The following is a 20,329-nucleotide window of genomic DNA, read 5'->3' as shown; positions in this document are numbered from 1 at the left end:
CGTCATTGTTTATCACATGAATCCGCTGACTGTCGGCTTTCCACTTACAGCTCCGCGACTCAAGCTCCTTCACGCCTGATTGCCCAGCTCAGAAGGAAATCAATTTGAAGCGTCGGTGACAGCTGTCAGTGTACGTAGTTTCGTCAACAGTTGCGCAAAGCGCGACACGAGCTCGTGTAGTGTTTGCCAGCAATACTAACGGAAGAAGTATACCTGGTAGTGACAACCCGCGAGCATATCGCAGATATGAGTCCTCACGCCGAAATGTCATCGAGCACGTCCGAAGGGCCAGCCCCAGCCGTTCAACGAGCTTTCAACGGTTTTCTGACCGAGAATCTTAATGAGAGCCATCTTCCCACGATTGAAAACCGTTCACACCTCCGATACACTGCAGAAGATGAACTGCACGACCTTATATGTGTCGGTTTCGGTCCAGCGTCACTAGCCATCGGTGTGGCTCTGCATGACGCTCTGGATGGAACTGATCCTTCCCTGGTGGATGTTGCGGGCCTACAAAGCAGACCACCAAAGGTCGCGTTCCTCGAGAAGCAGTCGCAATTCGCGTGGCATGCTGGCATGCTTCTACCGGGTGCGAAGATGCAGATCACGTTCATGAAGGACATGGCCACCATGCGAAACCCGAGAAGTGAATTCACCTTCATCAACTATCTGCACCAGAAGGACCGCTTAGTCGAGTTCGCGAACCTGAACACTTTCCTACCAGCTCGTGTGGAGTACGAGGACTACATGAAGTGGTGCGCTAGCTGGTTCGAAGAGGTGGTAGCATACAGCCAGGAAGTTATCAAGGTCATGCCCGAGAAGTCGCCAAATGGCGAGATCACCACGTTCACCGTCGTCTCGCGCAACACTCTTACGGGACGCATTGAGTCGCGGAGAACCAAGCATGTTGTCATCGCTGCGGGTGGAAGACCCAACATTCCTGCGCCATTCCCGACAAACCACCCCAAGGTTGTCCACTCGTCAAAGTTCTCGTACATCTCGAAGGAGATTTTGAAGGATCACAGCGCACCTTACAGTATAGCAGTAGTCGGAAACGGCCAGAGTGCCGCTGAGATATTCGACTTCCTACACGCAAACTACCCCAACTCGCGAACACGAATGCTGATCAAGGGAGGTGCCCTGCGACCAAGCGACGACTCACCATTGTAAGTGAGAGATGACTGTTGCTGGACTGCCTCGCTAATATACCAGTGTCAACGAAATTTTCAACCCGTCGCGAACAGACTGCACATACGCGCGCGCGCCTAAGCTCCGCGCAACTACGCTGCTCGAAGACAAGGGCACGAACTACGGCGTCGTCCGCCTTCCGCTCCTCGAACACATCTACGAGACCCTTTACCTACAACGCATCCGTCATGGTAACTCACCCGCCGAGGAAGAGAACTGGCCGCACAGGATAATGCCATACCGTCGCGTCATCGATGTGAGCGACTCCCCAGTTCGGCCGGGTGGTGTACGCCTTCAGGTGCAAGACACCAGTCCATTATATTTCTCGGAGTGTGCAGGTGCCCAGGAAAGGCAGGAGACATTGGATGTCGATGCCGTCTTTGTAGCGACAGGATACCACAGGGACCTGCACGAGACGCTGCTCAAGGACGCAAGGCACCTCATGCCCGGTGGAGAGCTAGAGGGCGCCAAGTGGCAGGTGCAGAGGGACTACAAGATCAACTTCACGGAGAAGAGTGTTGGTGACGACGCCGGTGTTTGGCTGCAGGGCTGCTGTGAGACTACGCACGGTGTAAGTATTGCGTGGGCATGTTGTGAAGAGGAAGATGTGCTAATCATGGTGACAGTTGAGCGATACCCTTCTTTCGGTGCTTGCGACGCGTGGAGGTGAGATGGTGAGGAGCATTTTTGAGAAGCCTGCCACGTGGGACAACGGCGACGTGTTGGGCGGGTATGAGATGCGCGAGTAATGGATGGTTCGTCTGTGGATTCCATGTAACTAGTTACACTCCTCTTTCAGCTGCACATACTACTATGACGTCTTTGTTCACGCCAGCCTTTTCGCCCAGCCATGTCCAATTTCGTTCGTCGTTCCAATTGCACATGTCGCTTGCACTTGCTGCGCTCCGCGGCGGGTGTTGTGAGGGAAAAAAGCAACGCTTATTTGAATTTGATATCGGTGCCTAGGGCATCCAGGGTCGCGCCTGCCTGTTTGAGGACCCTGAAGAAGGAGGCAGCCCAAAGAAGCTGCAGTCGACACAACGAGAAGCTGCGAGGTGGCCGTCGTGTGCCTGTTGTATACGTGATAATAGTGAGAAATATGACAGAGAAGGGCAGCTGCAGCCCACACAGTGAATGACGGCAGTCACCCCACGATGATGGGCGCGAGGAGGCTGGCCGCTTTGGTCGCTAGCGCTACCAAGGAAAGAGCCCAATTCCATGGATGTTGCAATGGCGCCGACATCAGCGCTACGCTGACCTTGAAGCCATCCTTTTCCTCTGCTTGTGAATATTCCCTTCTGCGCTTCCCGTCCGCGCATTTCTTCCCTGCGGCTGCTCCAGGCCCTGCTGCGACAGCGTACAGCCGCTGACCACGTAACACCACCCCGCAACCGCCAAACGCTCCAAGCCCGTCACCCCGAGTCCCGTACGGCCATAACAAGCGCGCTCCCCTCGAGCCCACGCCTCTTGCAACCACGACTCCAGCGCTGCGCCGCAGTCTCCCTCCGCCGTAGCTCGATCCTCTCCATCAGCGGGCGCGTATCCTCGGCATGCAACACCGGCAGTGAGGACTGATTGGCGTCTCTATCCGCGACACCGTCGCCTCTACACCCATAGCCCTCGCTGCTCCCGGTTGCCATGGAACCGCAGTGGACTGCCTACTCGGAGGCACCGGGTAATCGTTACTCGCACAGCATGGCCCCGTCTCCGCACGCCTCGCGGGACGCCAGCGTGTCTTCGCAGGTCAAGCCGGACCCCTACGCAACGCCGTCACGACAGAATTCAATGCCTTTGCAATCGCCTAGCGGCACTGCTAGCCGAGGCCCCGAGTACAACGACGGCGATGGCGATGTTCCCATGGAGGATGCATACAAGCCGCGGCTGAACATGGCGCGCCCTACGCAACAGCAGAGGCAATCGCAGCAGTTCCTCCAGCAAGAGGAGAGTGCCGCTGCCCGCAGATACTCGCCCATGAACCTGTCACCTACCTCGCCCTACTCGGGCGGTGCTCAGCAGGGCGGACAGAACTACACCAGCTTTACCCCTCAGGCCCAAGCGCAGACGCAAGCCAGCCGGCAGAGCCCGACGCGCAACAATCCCTATATGTCGCCGCCCAACAACTACTATTCTCCGCCATGTAGGTTCAGCCTGTGCTTGAGTATTCACATGCCTTGGCCCCCAGTACTGACAGTCTCGCTTTAGCCTCCCGACCGCATGCGCCTCAACTGCCGCCGCTACAGTCCAACATGAGCCCCGAGAGTTTCTACCCGCAATCTGCGACGGCGCAATTGAACGCGGTATACAACAGAGACGCTCGATCGCCGCGCGCCTCCTCCAGCTCAAACCCCCCACAGCTGCCTCCGCCAGGCCGAGGGCCAGTACCAAAATTCGAAAAGTGTGTCAACACTGCCGATTTGCAACCGAAGATCAACGCCCAGCCGCCCTTTCGTCGTGCAAATCCTGAGGGTGGCTTCATTAGCGTAAGTGGAACAGTGTGGGCGACAGCTTTCATGCTAACAGAACGACCAGCCCCTACAAGCGCTCACTGCCCATCTGCCCATGACCTACAAGCTGTGCAACGGCGGCTTCAACTACCAGTCGTCGCGCAACCCTCGCCGAGTACTTACCAAACCGAGCAAGGGCGTCAAGAACGACGGATACGACAACGAGGATAGCGATTACATACTCTACGTAAACGACATTCTCGGGTCAGAGGAATCAGGGCACAAGAACCGCTATCTGATTCTAGATGTACTAGGGCAGGGTACTTTTGGGCAGGTCGTCAAGTGCCAGAACTTGAAGACACAGGAGGTTGTTGCGGTCAAGGTTATCAAGAACCGGACAGCATACTTCAACCAGAGTATGATGGAAGTGTCAGTGCTTGACTTGGTCAGTATCCACCTAGAAAGATGCAGGACGGCTCTAACGCGGCGCAGTTGAACAAGCAGATGGACAAGAACGATGATCATCATCTTCTGCGGCTGAAAGACACTTTCATTCACAGGCAACATCTGTGTCTGGTTTTTGAGTTGCTCAGCGTCAACTTGTACGAGCTGATCAAACAAAACCAGTTCCGTGGACTATCCACAACCCTGGTGCGCGTATTCGCACAGCAGCTGATCAATGGTCTTGCATTGCTTGGAAAGGCGAAGCTGATACATTGCGACTTGAAGCCCGAGAACATTTTGTTGAAGAAGTAAGTAATATGTTCGACGGTTGCGCGCGTATACTGACCTGTTGGTAGCCTCGAGAGTCCAATCATCAAAATCATCGATTTCGGTTCCGCATGCGACGAACGCCAGACCGTGTACACGTACATCCAATCGCGCTTCTATCGATCACCCGAAGTTCTGCTTGGTCTGCCGTATTCGGCAGCGATCGACATGTGGTCATTGGGTTGCATTGTCGTCGAGTTATTCCTCGGTCTGCCTCTATTCCCAGGCTCGTCTGAGTACAATCAGGTGTCGAGGATAACGGAGATGCTGGGGCTACCACCGCATTGGATGCTCGAAATGGGCAAGCAATCAGGAGAGTTCTACGAGAAGTCGCAGGATGAGTATGGTCGCAAGCAATACCGGCTGAAGTCAATGGAGCAGTACTCACGGGAACATGGCACGAAGGAGCAGCCCAGCAAGAAGTACTTCTCTGCCACAACCCTGCCCGACATAATTAAGAATTACCCCATGCCGCGGAAGAACATGAAGCCAAACGAGATCGAGCGAGGTAAGCAGGCGAACAGATTGTGTCACCTTCACGGCTAACATCTCATAGAAATGGCCAACCGAGCAGCCTTTATCGACTTCGCACAGGGACTGCTGAACCTCAACCCACTAGAACGTTGGACCCCTGCGCAGGCCAAGTTACATCCGTTCATAACCCAGGCCAAGTTCACTGGTCCATTCGTACCTCCAATGACTCTAAAGTCTGGCTCAAGCAGGTCGCCTGCCCCCGGTGTTCAGGAACAGCAACGATACGAGGGCATGAGCAGACAGCGACAGCAGCAGCAACAACAGGCCGTCGCGCAACAGCAACAAGCGCAGGCAGCCCAGCATGCTGCGTATGCGAACATGCAGATGAACCAGTATGCCGCTGCACAAAGCCCGCAGGCTCAACAAAACCCCTACAACATGTACGGCCCGAACCACCAGGGCGCTCCTCCACCATATCCTGCACAGACAGCACAATACGGTCAGCCGATGAATATGATGCAGCCACAACAGCCACGGCAATACAACCAGCCCCAGAACCTGTATGCTCAAGCTACTACCCGCGCTGGGCGGCAACGAGCAACGACCATGGATCAACAGCAGTCTGGACAATCCGGTATCCCCCCTGCCCTTCAGAGGGTCATGAGCCACCTCGATCCCAACGCGCCTGTTCGTCTGCAACCATCACCAGCATACTACCCACCGCCACCTGATGGTGCCCCTGAAAGCGCGAGCAGCGCCGCCAGGAGAAGGGGCTCAAGGGCAGGCAATTCAAACCGCAATCAGAACTTTGTGCGAAACTTGGAAGACCGGACGCTTGAAGAGGGTTTCATGGGTCAGAATCATTGGCAGTGACGGGGTGGCTTCGACGAGTAGTTCTCATATTACGAAAACAACCCTCTGCACCACGTAGAGATGCGACGGTGGATGAGTCGCGGCGTACTGAGTTCTCCTTGATGCACGTTTCCCTCGGAGTGCTTCCGTCAGTATCGTTGCCCAAGACTGAGATAGGCAACATGCCGCTATCGACAGGTGGAGCAGGACTCGGATGACCGCGCAGGCCGCACATGTTCCCCACGATCTGCTCAAATTGTACCACCCTCTGAAGACGCACAGCGCCCTCAACTGGCTTCTGAAAGGCTTTCTGCTGGGCCAGATTGATGACTCACGGCCTGCACTGGGAGTCACCGGGCGAGAGAAGCTGGGTCTTGATTGAATGGTACACAACGGGGCGGACCAGATGCATGTTCAACAGCTTGGCTGGGGTCGCTAGATGTCGAGCCATGACTCAAACGTCCTCAGCAGTCGGGGAAGCGGTGGATGGCAGCACGTGTACTTTTATTAGCATTCTCATAAACCTGTTTGGCTGTGTCCATGGCCACAAATGCGTGTGTATACTTTCAGGTGCGATGCCGGTGATAGGGTTGGAGGATAACTGAGCTCGGTGTGGGCTGGTTGTGCTGTGGAATTACTAGACATACATGTTGAGACGCAAACAATAAATGTCGAATTCACGCGGTACAAACTTCCATGGTTAGAGTGACTGTCCTAGCGCATGGTGGTGAAGGCGTTCGCGTCTGCTTAGGGTTAGGCGCGGGGCACACAGTCATGGCTTGGCGCTGGCTCGAAATTCGGCTCCGGAAAGTTCAACCAAGGCGGCAGTGACTCTGGTCAACCCACACGGCGCCCGCCACACATATTACCCTCGAACCCTCCGGCAAATCCCTACTCTCGAGCACTGCAACCATGGCGTCGCGTTTCTTTGCCGCCAGCGACAGCTCCTCGGACGAGTCCAGCGAGGAGGAGCTCTACTCCAACGACGAGGAGTCTGAGCAGGAAGACAGCGACAAGGACTCCGACGAGGAATCCGATGACGATGACTCGTCCGACTCTGGATCCGAAACCGGAGCCAACCGCTTCTTGAAGGACGCCTCGAGCGACAGCGACAGCGACGACGAGGATGTGAACAAGGTGCTGAAGAGTGCCAAGGACAAGCGCTTCGACGAGCTCGAGGCGACTATCCGGCTCATTGAGAACGCGCAGAAGATCAACGACTGGGCTGTCATTTCCGAACGTACGTCCAATCTCGAGGTGGCTCTGGAGGTGGCATAGAATATGATGGCGGGGTACAAACAGTGCTGACATACGTTATACAGAGTTCGACAAGCTCATCCGCCAGGTGCCTACTCTGACCAAGCAGAACGATGGCAAGGTCCCCAAGCTGTACATCCAGGCCGTTGCCGACCTCGAGACGGTTGTCCTCGAGACCCACGAGAAGCAGAAGGTCACTCCCAAGAAGATGAACGCTGTCAACGGCCGCGGTTTCAACGCTGTCCGCCAGAAGATCAAGAAGCACAACCGCGACTTTGAGAAGGACATAAACGCTTACCGGGAGAACAAGGAGGACTTTATGCGCGAGGAGGAGGAAGTTGTTCAAGCACCCAAGGAAAAGAAGAAGAAGAACAAGATCCCTCAACTCGGAACCGAGGTCGTTGAGGAGGCCACTGACGACGGCTTCATCACAGTTGGAGCTGGTGGCAAGGCTGTCCTGTACACGGCTGAGGGTATCCTCAAGCACCTCCGCGCCATTGTCGAGCAGCGTGGTCGCAAGAACTCGGACAAGCTGGAGCACATCCGGACACTGGAGAAGTTGTTCGACGTCGCCGTCAACGACTACCAAAAGGTCCGCGTTCTTTTGACCCTCATCTCGACGCGCTTCGATTTGACGTCTGGTACTGCCAGCCACATGCACCAAGATCAGTGGAAGCTGTGAGTACCTTTGGCCCGACATGTTTGCCATTTGCTAACATAACGCAGGGCCGACCAGGAATTCGGAAAGCTCCTTGAGATTCTTGAGAACAGCAACGAGATTGTTGTCATCGAGAACGCCGAGGAGTGGGAGGACGACGAGAAGCTGCCCACCATCACACCCGGCGAGATCTTCCGCATCCCAGGAAGCGTCGTCTCTTTCGTTGAGAGGCTCGACGACGAACTCACCCGCTCGCTGCAGCACATCGACCCACACACTTCCGAGTACATTGAACGGTTGACCGACGAGGCTCTGCTGTACGCTCAGCTGGTGCGCACCCTGGTATACGTTGAGAGCATGAAGAAGAACCCAAGCCTAGAACTTCCACAAGAGCCATTGAACCGCATTGTTATGCGGAGATTGGAACACGTCTACTTCAAGGTAAGAAACATGCCGTTTTCTGCTTTCTATGCTAACGTCCATAGCCCTCCCAAGTTATCACTATCCTCGAGAACAACGTCTGGAAGGCCATCCCAGAGAGCCTTGACTCCGAGATCACCCCCCGCGCCATCTCCAACGACACCGCCTCCCTCGTACAAACTCTATGCACATACCTCTTCCAGAACAGTGAGGGCATCATCCGTGCTCGCGCCATGCTGTGCCAGATCTACTTCCTGTCTCTGCACGACCAGTACTACAAGGCTCGCGACATGATGCTCATGTCGCATTTGCAAGAGACCATTAGCAACTTTGACGTCAACACACAGATTCTCTTCAACCGCGCGCTGGTCCAAGTTGGTCTCTGCGCGTTCCGTGCCGGTCTTGTCTACGAGGCACAAACCTCGCTGCAGGAGATCTGCGGTAGCAACAGGCAGAAGGAGCTGCTCGCACAAGGTCTGCAAATGCAGCGATACTCCCAGATCTCGCCCGAGCAAGAGCGTCTCGAGCGTCAACGGCAACTTCCTTTCCACATGCACATCAACCTTGAGCTGCTAGAGTGTGTCTACCTGACCTGCTCCATGCTGCTCGAGATTCCTCTTCTCGCACAGCTTGGCTCCTCGCCCGACCTGAGGAAGCGAGTCATCAGCAAGACCTACCGCCGTCTCTTAGAGTACCATGAGCGCCAGATCTTCACTGGTCCTCCTGAGAACACGCGTGATCACGTCATGCAGGCTTCCAAGGCGCTGTCCGCAGGTGAATGGAAGAAGGCAGCTGAGTTCATCAACTCGATCAAGATCTGGGAGCTCATGGCCGACTCGGAGAAGATTAAGGAGATGCTTTCCTCGCAGATCCAGGAAGAGGGTCTTCGGACGTATCTCTTCACATACGCACCTTTCTACGACACGCTCTCCATCACCACACTGGCGGGTATGTTCGAGCTGTCAGAGCGCAAGGTCTCCGCTGTCGTCTCCAAGATGATCTCACACGAGGAGCTTGCTGCCGCTCTCGACCAAGTCAACTCTGCCATCATCTTCAGGAAGGGTGTTGAGCTGTCAAGACTACAGACGCTCGCGCTTAGCTTGTCAGACAAGGCATCCGGTCTCATCGAGTCGAACGAGAAGACACTGGAGCAACGCACACAAGGAACCGCCAACGCCTTTGAGAGGCAAGGTGGACGTGGCGGTCGTGGTGGCCGAGGAGGCGGCCGTGGTGGTGGTGGTCGCGGCGGAGGTGGACCACGGGGCGGAAGGAATCAACAGTTCACTGGCGGTGCTTTGGGACGTGCGATCCAGGCTTAGACGTAGATACCTCGTCTTCTAGGAGGCAACGTAGGGTCATGGGCGGCGAATACGGTTTTGTCGGACTACACCTTTGGTAGCTCCGTGGTAATGCGAATGCTTTTCAGCTAGATCATGAGAGCGAATGCAGGAATGAAAAGTACGCAAAAAGCACATCATGTTCGTGGCCGCGTAGTCTGACTGCCTTGATGGTTGATGGATGTGAAACAGAATGTATATGATCGCAATACTGACAGTTCCCAACATACTCTGATTTGACTTTGTGTAGCCATCCATCCTTCGAGTTCGTTAGTGTCTAGATGTACGGCGATGAAGCGGAAAGTTGCCTTGGTACAATTGTGCTCCATCGGGTGCGTTGAGTACCTAGGTAGTGTGCTGAAGCACACGTCAATCAACTTGGCTTTGCATAGCGAATTAGATACTCTGGAGGGAATAGAGTGAGGGCAATAATGTGATAAGGAGTCTCTCGTATGTTGCGAAAGTGTTCAAGATCAAAAACACGATATGCCTTCTTTCGGGTTCACGTACTGTGTGAATCTTCGCCCTTTTTATCTAGAGCTCAAACACAACATCTAAAGCCATACTATATAGTGCTTCTTACTTCTCTAAAATAAGTGATGTGGTAAAGGTAGCGTCGTTGAGCAGCAACGTCCGCCTGTCTCTTTGGGCGGTATATCTTGCGAGCAAAAATTGTCTGATCATCTAAAAATAACAAAAAGCTGGACACTCGAAGTGTTCTAGATAGATGCCAGACGTCTGTGGCGGCAAAAAGAGATGGACGGGCGGGTGATCTACCGACTTTGTTAGCAACTGTGCTCGAACTCGTTCAATTCACTGTCTTACCGAAACCCGGACCTTCCGCAATTGTTTTCAGGTCTTCTGCACTAGGTCTAGCGCAGAGAGCTTGCAAAGCGGACTACTTTAAGTCAGTACTTGTGTCGCATACACTCTGCACAGGGTGATAACTAACCGCTCTACCACTGAGCCACACGCCCTAGAGTCTTGAAGACATTGGTGTTGATGGGAAATTGTCGAATTAGAACGTATCCAATGTTGGGTGAAAGCGGGGTTGAGCCCCTCACCGTACGATAGACCAACCAAACGAAGAACAACTCCTCTTCTGACCGGTAGCCCAAAGGTGGGGCTGTTGGAATGTGGGAACCGAATGGTATCCGATTGTTGGCCGAACCATATTTGTATGGAGTCAATCTAGTGGATAGAGATCTTGAACGTTGAAGGACGACGACAACAACTCTTTAAGGGATAATCAATGATATGTTGCGAACATAAAAAGTCAAGTAAATGGATTTGGAATTTATATTGCTTTGGATCTTGTTAGCCTTCGCTCTGGTAAGAATCTGAATTACAACGCACCTTCCAACTTTCATTTCCTCAAGACAATAGCCTAGAAACACTGGTAACCCTTGTTATTGCGCGTAAATTCCATACTGCGAATTTCGTCGTCGTCGTTCCCATACACGCGCCCAGGGGAAACGACGGAGTTACCGGCCCGCCAAGACCCTGTCGATCCATCGCAGACACGCGACTTGAGAACACGAGACGAAACCACATGGCAGCCGCAGCCCTCCACATCGGTGAACCATGAAGCTACGAATAGCCTCTGTATGGCACACCCTCGCCGTTCTACTTCTGCTGGGCGGAGCAGCCCAGGCTTCATTGGGTGACAGACTGCCCGATTTCAAGGACTGTGTTCAGGTACGTGTAGATGGAGTTGCGCTTTGGCTGGAGACATGAGCAAAGAGAATGCGCCTTCACCGACTTGAGACATCTAACTAACTGCTCATCTACAGGTGTGTAAAGAAGCCAATTGCGGTCCAGATGGCACGTCAATACGTATGCCCACCCCAGCCACCCTCCTCCACGCCTACTCACACGCGCAGCCTTCCACCGCCGCCTGCTCCTCTGGGACTGTCCCTCAGAATGCGACTACACGTGTCAGCACATCATAACCACCCAACGCCTCGCGCGCGATCCCCCGTACATGCAACCCATCTACCAATTCCACGGCAAATGGCCCTTCTACCGCTTCATGGGCATGCAAGAGCCGTTTAGCGTCATCTTCTCCCTCTTCAACTACCTCGCGCACGACTGGGGCATGTCGCAGCTCCGCGACAAGATTCCCGCGTCGTACCCGCTGCGGAAATACTACCTGTGGTTTGGCTACGTGGGCCTGGCGAGCTGGACGTTCAGCATGATATTCCATACCAGAGACTTTGGGGTCACGGAGAAGTTGGACTACTTCGCTGCGGGCGCAAATGTTCTGTACGGGCTGTACTATGCGCCTATCAGAGTGTTCCGACTCGACAGGAAGGAGCCGAGGAAACAGAGCTTGCTAAGGCTCTGGACAGGACTCTGCATTACGTTGTATACGTTGCATGTCTTGTACCTCTCGCTCTGGTCCTGGGATTACACGTACAACATGGCTGCCAATGTCGCTGTTGGTGTTGTGTCAAACTTACTCTGGAGTGGCTTCAGTTACGTTCAGTATCAGAAGATTGGGAGGACTTGGGCTGTCTGGCCAGGTTTGTGTGTAGCCTGGATCATCTTGGCTATGAGCTTGGAGCTGTTGGACTTCCCGCCTTGGATGGGCATGGTTGATGCGCACAGCCTGTGGCATCTGGGTACGGTTTTGCCGACCGTTTTGTGGTACAAGTGAGTTGGAATCTTACTTCAACACTGTTTAAGGCTGACAGCTTCCAGCTTTCTCATCAGAGACGCTCAGGAAGATATTGCAGGTACGCGCCTCAAGGATTGATGGACGCGCTCGCTCCCCGACGACGCTACTACCATCCGCCCGCTGTCAACGGCTCCGTCGCTTACCATATTCGTCTCCAGGAAAACTGCCTACCGCTGGTTATGGCGCTGGTGCTTGGAAAGACAATAGCTAGGTCTGCCCCGGGCAGTCGTGTCGAGGGTGTTCGAACAGGCCGCAACAATACAAATACCGCGTCCTTCTGTAGGCTCACATTCATGTGTAGTTCAACGATGGAAGCGATGTTATACGTTGGGACGTCGTTTTCAGAAGGGCAATCTAAGCGACCGCAGACGCTCTTGTCGTGAAGCTCGTAAAATCATGATTTAGAATATCCTAAAAAACGGTACCCAGCGCAAACGCCCAGGACTAGCCGTCGCAGTGACGGCGATAATGAAAAGCCCCAGTAATGTGACATGAAGTGAACGTCATCAAGCCTGCTCTCTCATCCCACGTCTACTCATCCGGAATACTTAAAACACCCTGATTCCACTCGCCGCCATTCAATCCTAGATTTATTAGTATGACTGCAGCATTGAATCAAGAAGGAAGCTAAGCTTACGTCGCGTGAAGGCTGTAATATCATCCCCCTTCGTCTGATAAAAGACGTACAGACTATCCCACAACGTCTTCTCCCCTTGCTTCTCAGCAAATGCAGTGACGGTGAGATGTGTGCCACCAAGTCCTAGCACCGGCCCCGCAGGATTAGTAATGGCAAACGTTTCGTCTTCGAGGAACGTCGTATTCTCAGCTTGATACGTAACGTTATATCCTTTGATACTTCGATCGGCCATTTGCGCATAGAAGTACGTCGTGTAGCCCAGAGACGTAATGGGATACACGTTCTGTATGGTGCCCATGCTGGCGTTTTGCCACGAGTTAGTGGGGTGCGACTCCGTGGACGTGACATTCTCGTTTACGTCTTTCCACCAGAACTCCACGTCGTTGTTCTGGTTGTTTAGCATGGCGTACGTTGTGGTGCCTGTGCCCCAGCTGTAGCAGCCTACACCGGCGTGGCCATTGAAGCCAGACCATCTTTTAAGAGGTACCCAAGTTTCCTCTTTTTGGCCGCTGTACCAAGCATATTGCTCAAAGGTCGACTCGTCGGTGGCGAACCAGATGTCCTGTTTCGATGGTAATCGTGTCAGTCTACATCGTTGAGATGCATCTACGTTTCGAACTTACCATGCCCTTTTGGTCCGCAAATGGGTCTGTATTGTTGAGACCAGAAGCAGTAGGGAATTTTGAGAAGTCGGAATCCCCATAGAAGTTGCCTTTCCAGCAGGCCTGCAGACCGGTGGTCGGCGAATCGAAGGCTTTAAGATTGAGCTTGCTGAGTGGTCCGGGTTCCCAGATGTCGGTGATGTTAGATTGCGTGAGCTGCTTGAGCGTGTTGTTTCTATCAATGTAGAAGATGTGAAACTACTCGTACTTAGCATAGTTACATGATGCAAAGACCGAAATTAGTTAGAAGTCAGCCCGAGAGTACTTACATATTGAGTCTCATTGGTGGCGAACGCGACCGCGGATATGGGCGATGCGTCCTTCGCGTCGCTAGCTACAGTTTCAGCTTTGGTTCCGCCGACCCATTGTCTGTCTGTGGTATATTGCATGAACCGGATGTCGCCTGTATGATGCTGGAAGTAAAGCGTGAAGATTCGTCGTTGGCCTTTATTCCACGACTCTCCAGCTAGAGCGATACCAGTGCCGTCTGGGAGGAAGTAGGTATAAAGTTAGTGTGCATTTTACATTCAACTTGCAGATATGTACTCACTGAATACACCTTTTTTTGACAAGTATTCGGCGTTGAGAGAGCCGCCAATGCAGGACTCAGGGTTATCGCGACAGAACGGATGAACAACGTCCTTATGTCTGCGTTGCGTTAGCGTACGGAGTGCATGAAGAAGTACACTTGTTGAAGCTTACGACTCCTCCTTCCTTAGACCCAAGCCCAGACCGAGTCCCAAACCAAGACCGATGAGTGCAAGAACACCGAGCCCGATGAGGATGAAGAACAGGCGCTTCTTCATGCCGCATCTCCGATCGTCTTTAGGTGGCACTGGTGGAGGGGCAGCTTCATGGTAGCTCTCATACGAGTCGACATGCTCCTTGAAACCGTAGGGCCGGATGTTTGGAGATGTGATGGTAGTGCCTCCATGCGATGAAGGTGACATTGGTCGGCCTCCATGAGGGTAGTGACTAAACTGGCCGGGCACTCTGCAAATCCGCGGATGAAGTCAGCGTACGTATCACAAGTAGGTATTACAGGGCACATACACTTGAGGTCCGGAGAAGTCTGGAGTAGGCGTGCCTATTGGGTCGAGTGTGCTGTACGGAGTCTCTTTCTCGGTCGAATACCTGCTACAGCGTTAGATCATGAGCCAAGAAGTGGCCGTGCGATGTGATGAATACATTGGAAAAGACAATGAGAAAGATCAGACTTACCCTTCTTTGTATGCTTCATAGTTCTGCGGCTGTGGAGACTGGTGGTACTCTTGTTCATATGGTAGTGGGGGTGAGACTGCTGGCGAGGTGTTCGAGTTGGGGTAGGGTTGTGAAGAACCATCGACTGGGTATATCTGATTGTGTTCCTGGAATTGTGAAGGTGGGCTCCACTGGCTATCGGCATAGCTTCGGGGACTGCTCATGTCCTCGCGGTATTCTTCACGTCGATCCATTTTGCCTGATAGAAGGTACTAGGTATGAAGGGTGGATCGGAATCTTGACGGAACAGCGAGTTCACTAGCTTTGAGCCTGCGCGGGTGGACAAGAGACATGGTCCAAATGTAGCTGCGCCTCTAGGAGATGCAAGAGAAGTGCTGACGGCTAAGGACAGGGTAGCATGCATACCTGAGCGCGCCTGAGTGCTTCTGGGTCGTGGATCATCCGGACATAGGTTAGGGCATGTCTACCGCACAACAGTAAGCACAGCAGTTAGCATGTACCTAGCAATGGCAAGGACCTCTGGACCAATTGGGGTTCGTGAGGCTTGCTGTCAGCACCACCGCGTCCAGAGTTCATTCAACGAACACATTATCATTCGTTGGATGCTAGTTATGGTTCGATCGCGCGTATAGTAATGCGAGTGGAGCCGAGCATTTGATCCTGTTCAGCCGCTGAATGTCTACCGTAAGCACTCCATAGCCCGAAGATCCAACAAAAAATGAGTTGTACAGTACTGCTTTCACGACAGACCTGTATCGTATAATACATCTGTCCATCTGTTTCGATTGCGAGAATATAACCTTCTCGTTCGAAGATGCAGTGTTGTGGCTTTCGGTAGCAGCCAAAGTTCAGCCCTGGACTAGGGTCGGGCTGAAAGCAGAACTAATATTAGGTTCGTGATTTGCTGGGTCCAGTCATGCTCCATACCATCTCGCTTGGCCCGGAAAAGCCGAGAATATGTCAGCTGGAGGAGACAAAATCGTTCGTTCGTTATACAGGTGTGGTGGGTCAGACGGCGAGGTCTTCATCGAGATTGCAGCGTCGTGCGGGAGCGTCCGGTAACCCCGCAACTCAACCTCCAGAACCTGGTGTCGCATTGTAGCAGTGGGTAGAGGGGTATGCACTCAACCGATGTGCAACGCTATGAATCTCACCGAGGAAGCCAATATGCGAAGGCCCAATTACTAATATGAAGGCCGCTGTGACTGGTTGGGTAGGTGTACGTACCCAGATACACAACGTTGCGGCTGTTCGGAAAGTCCGCGCTGCGCGTTCGAACCATATTTCGGGCTGAGCTCATCGTGGTAGGCTTGAGTTCCACGAGGTGTGGTGACTCAATGGCAGACCTGGCTCACCGGTTGGTGCACAACATGTGTGATTTGATCGTCTGGTGGAGAGCCGACCTGGCGATGCTGACCCTGTCAACTTGGATGCTATCAGCAACGTACGACATTATTTGCGCACCAAAGCGGATACAATAAGGAATGTGGGACATAAGAGCAGTTACGGGAGGAGCGCGGCTCCAACAGTACGCTGTGTCTCTGTCCGGATATTTTTCTGTAGCCTCATTGAGGGCATCATGTATCCGAGCGTGCTTCTGAAAGTCGCCGACGACTATAAAGCCGGAGACTTGTTGCAAACGAGCGCAAATCCAATGGGGTACTCATAAAGTAATCAGTGGGATATGGCTTGTATAAAGTACGCTTCGCAGAGCATACAGCAAGGCGCAGCATCACGTAGTGTTGCGAGTACCTTTGAACAATGTCAGCTCCACACCACGAGAAAGACACAGGGTGAGTTATGCCATCCGCAGACGCTACAACACTGCATCAGCTAAAAGCGTGTCAGGCAGGTGTCAGACTGGTTCGAAGAGCGCCCAATAAACAAGGCCAGTCGTCAACGGATTGCTAGTGTAATTGTCGATAGGATCGCTTTTGTAGGCATCGACTGGGCTAAGCTCCCAGGTGGTACAGAAACGGGCAAGACAGTGCACATGCTGGACTATGCGTGCGGGCCCGGGTTCATGGTAAGTTCTAGCTATACGAAGTGCATGTGAGACATATACTGACTTCGTACCTCCCTGCAGAGTAAGGTTTGTACACTTGCGTACAATGCGCAGGTCCCTCGCTGATCGTAACTCAGACATTTGGACCATACGTATCTTCCATACAAGCAGTTGATGTATCTCCTGCCATGATTGAGAAGTACATCAACAACATAGATACGTTCGGCCTTGCTCGCGAAAAGATTGCCGGCACGGTCGGCAACTTGCTGTCAGACCCGATCGAGCCTTCTTCGCTCGACAGCGAAGAGTATAGCGATTTCGACCTCATCACAGTCGGCGCAGCTTTGCACCATTTTCCCTCCGCAAAGGACGCTCTCCGGCTCTTAGGGCAGAGGCTGAAGCCTGGAGGCGTCCTTCTCATCCAGGATCTGTACAGCTACGTTGTAAGCGAAGCTGCTCAAGGGGCAGGCAAAGCGAAACATCCGCAACAGAAGGAAAGTGACATGGCATCGATGATGCGGGAGGCTGGGTTGGTCGATTTTCGCTTTGAGGTGCTGCAGGGAAAGTTCGAGATTGAGCTACCAAGCGAGGAGGTGGGTCAGATTCAGTGCTTCATGGCGAGGGCTGCGAGGCCGCTGGGCTAGACCTAGGAATATTTGATACCATAGGCGTTGTTGCGGTAGTTTCGTATGCAAATCTCATACCTCGGTAGTGATATCTTCTCTGGTGATCAAGTTATTCGTGAGGCAGTCTGAGGTGGTGGCGTATGTGTGGCTGAGGAGCTCAGCAATAGGATATTACGCTAATCTGCACTAGCGCGAACCAAATGAGTCAGGGGGTCATGACGAAACGCCCGCACCGTCCATTCGATAGTGTCGAGCCCAGCCCACGAAAGCTGACCCTTTCACACCCACACGCCCCTACGCCCCTACCCACACTGAAGACGCGATATTACTCGCGATCGACAGTGAAGCCCAGCAGAGAGCCGCCTCACAAGTCATTCATAGCAGACGCGTCTGCCCCGCCTTCTTCTTCACAGCAGCCGCGCTCCCCCACATCCGCATCCGACGCCGGCCCAAGTCGACGGCAACCCCCGCGCGACACATCGCGAAATTTCCACTCCACCTAGCAAAGCGACAGGAATGGATTATATCTGCCCGAGAATCATGGCCTTTTTCTGGTACTCCAATCTCCCCAAGATCGCGAAGTTGGGCGACGACGTCCGCACTGGTCACCGCGTTTGAGCGCGACACTGCCACTCCGAACATCTCTATACACCTATAGCCTCCTGGCGTAGACGTCAGACTTTGAGGGAGAGCGTTTCAAGCGGAAACGCAGCGACAGTCGCGCTCACAAGTTGCAACTTGTGACAAAGGACGTCCAACCGATCCGAAACAATCTTCGCCTTCACCCTTCACAGCGCGCGCACAAACATCACGACCGTGCTTGCAGCAGTGAACGAACAGAGGCTCGCCCAAAAGACATCTGCGCAACCGAGAGTTTCCCTGGTACCAGCGGTCACATTCCCCGCAAACGAACCGCTCAACCGTGGTAGTGCTGCACCCGTGACTTTCCTCAGGGACCACCTGGACACGCACTACATCTGTCGGACGAGACTGTGAACACTCCTAGCATACACAGCAACAGCACTCAATCTCCATCGCCCCGCGACACGTCTACGACACCACAAGTCCTGCTCTCTACCTGCAGGTCACGGACCTGCCCTTACCACGCAATCCACGACGCCATCATGGCTTGCACCAAGATACCCGCGAGCGTCATCATGCCGCCCCGCGAGCTGAAACAGTACAAGCGATGGCAATGTCTGCACACGAATACTAGGCCAGCTGAGCAAGGCTACATCCCCACAGCACGCGAATACGAAGACTTCCACCAGTGGTTGAAACGACAAGACTCTGGATACTTCTCAGACCCATTTGACGACATTTCCGGTCACATTACCCACGGACGTTCTGCGGAGACGTCATCCTCCTTCGAATCGCCAGTCGCATCGATATGTCAGCATCCTATGCACCCTGTAGCAGCCGGCCAGCTACAATCACGATGTCCCGTCTGTATCATCGACCTGCACATCAGATACATGAATGTATTGTCAGAGGCTCTCGAAAGCGCAGGCGGTTGCGCACCATCTTGTACACTCACCAGCTCAGAACACCAACACACCGTTTACAGCGCCTGGTGCAAGGGGAAGATCGGCACACTTAAGGAGCTATCGAGACTTGAGCTCATGGCCGAAGAAGAAGCTTCATGGTCTGCGCAGCATCCAGAGGTCGCGCACGAAGACGTGCGAACCGCAGCGAAGGCTGTGGAGCTATACTGGTCAGAGACTACGGGTTGCTTAGAAAAGCGACCGCGATCGAACAAACAGGCTGCAGTTGTCTTTGCCCCGGACACCGATTTCGAGCCCGGACGACCCAATCCGTACTTCCATAGGCGATCGCCGCGCTACGAGCCTGGGAAACACACAGTTGTTGAGGAAGGGGAACAAGAAGATGATGTCTCAGAGGATTCGGAAGACTACTCTCACGGAAAGATACATCATGTCGGCTCAACAGACGAGTCAAGCAACATTACTTCGTGGTCTGAGGCAGAGGAGTCACAAGCCGTCCTTGACTCAACCTGCGAGATCGAGGAGGATGATGGAGACAGTGACTGGGAAGATGTTGACTCTGACGAGGACAACTCTGACTGCGAAAGCGAATTCAGTAACAGTGACTGCGCATACTTCGAGATTGAGGAAGAAGCGAGCTTCATCGTCTTTGGCGACGACTGAGCTGATCCACAGCGATCTACCTCATACACTCATCGCTACGCGGCCACCCAAAGACAGCCTCACACGAAGCGATCGCTACGAATCATGTACATATACCCAAGATAAGAAGTAGAGGCACGAAGGACTGTGTCGGGGGGGAGGATAGAGAGGCAAAGCACACAAACAGGTCTCCAACAAAGGCTGGCAGATGTCGCGCGGCGCGGACGTGAAGAGCAGCGGCGGACTTGATAGCACACATGTGAGTGATCGGAAAGACACTCATCTATCGTCAATGACAATAATTCATTATTCTGACACGCCTGATCCATCTCCATGACTCTTTTCTCTTCATCCTCAAAGCATCATTGCAAGTCAATCCCACGCATCCCTTCATCACCGCGACATCGCGTCGGCACATCCAATCCAACACCATGGCCTCACTCGTGATGTCTGCATTTGGCGCTCTCGGCTTTGACGTACAGAGCTGCTGCAACGAGCTCGCCTTCTTGGCCCTAAGAGCAGATCAGTATCACGATGCCTACAAAGGATGGTACGCAGCCTTCTGTGATCGCAACACACCTCCCAATGTCCACGACGATGACTGGTACGACGCTCTCGCACTCATCGGTCTAAGCCTGCACCTCGACACGCACCCTAAGAAAGCCACAAGGTACCTCAAAGAAGCGCTCGCGTACACAGAGAAGACGCTTTCCCATAACAACAAAAGACTGTCCGAGACCCTGGTCAGATTCGCAAGAGCGCTGGTCGCTCAGCACGACTACAAGAAAACGGAGCCTTTATTTCGACGTGCGCTAGCTAGCTATAGAGAGATATTCCCAGAAGAACATGAAGAGGTGATGCAGATCTCTAATGAGTTCGCGTACAGCCTTGCATGTCAGGGCACTTCTCGCGCAGTACAGGAAGCGGAGAGAGTGGCGCGGCAGACCTTG

The 20,329-nt window shown here is 53.4% G+C and overlaps 7 protein-coding genes across 7 annotated transcripts; 6 read left to right on the top strand and 1 right to left on the bottom strand.

Annotated features, from left to right (window-relative positions):
• Positions 1-246: 246 nt before the first annotated feature.
• Positions 247-1,937, top strand: SIDA2 (L-ornithine N(5)-monooxygenase; the record flags this gene model as incomplete). The annotated part of the gene is made up of 3 exons (XM_049338136.1): positions 247-1,166; positions 1,213-1,759; positions 1,815-1,937. 3 exons carry the CDS (start codon positions 247-249, stop codon positions 1,935-1,937), a joined length of 1,590 nt encoding a protein of 529 aa, XP_049204021.1.
• An 889-nt stretch (positions 1,938-2,826) lies between these two features.
• Positions 2,827-5,750, top strand: J4E93_000172 (uncharacterized protein; the record flags this gene model as incomplete). The annotated part of the gene is made up of 6 exons (XM_049338135.1): positions 2,827-3,325; positions 3,391-3,668; positions 3,718-4,077; positions 4,125-4,384; positions 4,433-4,911; positions 4,960-5,750. 6 exons carry the CDS (start codon positions 2,827-2,829, stop codon positions 5,748-5,750), a joined length of 2,667 nt encoding a protein of 888 aa, XP_049204020.1.
• Positions 5,751-6,641: 891 nt separating this feature from the next.
• NIP1 (Translation initiation factor 3 subunit c) lies at positions 6,642-9,383 on the top strand (the record flags this gene model as incomplete). The annotated part of the gene is made up of 4 exons (XM_049338134.1): positions 6,642-6,969; positions 7,052-7,664; positions 7,713-8,085; positions 8,130-9,383. The coding sequence occupies 4 exons, from the start codon at positions 6,642-6,644 to the stop codon at positions 9,381-9,383; spliced, it is 2,568 nt and encodes an 855-aa protein (XP_049204019.1).
• Positions 9,384-10,985: 1,602 nt separating this feature from the next.
• J4E93_000170 (uncharacterized protein) lies at positions 10,986-12,159 on the top strand (the record flags this gene model as incomplete). The annotated part of the gene is made up of 4 exons (XM_049338133.1): positions 10,986-11,099; positions 11,195-11,237; positions 11,285-12,056; positions 12,105-12,159. 4 exons carry the CDS (start codon positions 10,986-10,988, stop codon positions 12,157-12,159), a joined length of 984 nt encoding a protein of 327 aa, XP_049204018.1.
• A 453-nt stretch (positions 12,160-12,612) lies between these two features.
• J4E93_000169 (uncharacterized protein) lies at positions 12,613-14,834 on the bottom strand (the record flags this gene model as incomplete). The annotated part of the gene is made up of 8 exons (XM_049338132.1): positions 12,613-12,665; positions 12,719-13,280; positions 13,342-13,578; positions 13,650-13,867; positions 13,931-14,028; positions 14,083-14,373; positions 14,434-14,514; positions 14,602-14,834. The coding sequence occupies 8 exons, from the start codon at positions 14,832-14,834 to the stop codon at positions 12,613-12,615; spliced, it is 1,773 nt and encodes a 590-aa protein (XP_049204017.1).
• Positions 14,835-16,362: 1,528 nt separating this feature from the next.
• On the top strand, positions 16,363-17,250 carry J4E93_000168 (uncharacterized protein; the record flags this gene model as incomplete). The annotated part of the gene is made up of 4 exons (XM_049338131.1): positions 16,363-16,394; positions 16,450-16,627; positions 16,688-16,693; positions 16,744-17,250. 4 exons carry the CDS (start codon positions 16,363-16,365, stop codon positions 17,248-17,250), a joined length of 723 nt encoding a protein of 240 aa, XP_049204016.1.
• A 1,106-nt stretch (positions 17,251-18,356) lies between these two features.
• On the top strand, positions 18,357-19,400 carry J4E93_000167 (uncharacterized protein; the record flags this gene model as incomplete). The annotated part of the gene is made up of 1 exon (XM_049338130.1): positions 18,357-19,400. The coding sequence occupies one exon, from the start codon at positions 18,357-18,359 to the stop codon at positions 19,398-19,400; it is 1,044 nt and encodes a 347-aa protein (XP_049204015.1).
• Between the last annotated feature and the right edge of the window lie 929 nt (positions 19,401-20,329).

The sequence above is a fragment of the Alternaria ventricosa genome (assembly GCF_023758065.1).
Source record: "Alternaria ventricosa strain BMP 2768 chromosome Unknown scaffold_1, whole genome shotgun sequence".
NCBI classification, from domain to species: domain Eukaryota; kingdom Fungi; phylum Ascomycota; class Dothideomycetes; order Pleosporales; family Pleosporaceae; genus Alternaria; species Alternaria ventricosa.
Note: the sequence above shows the minus strand (reverse complement) of the source record. Positions and strands in the feature narration are given on the sequence as shown.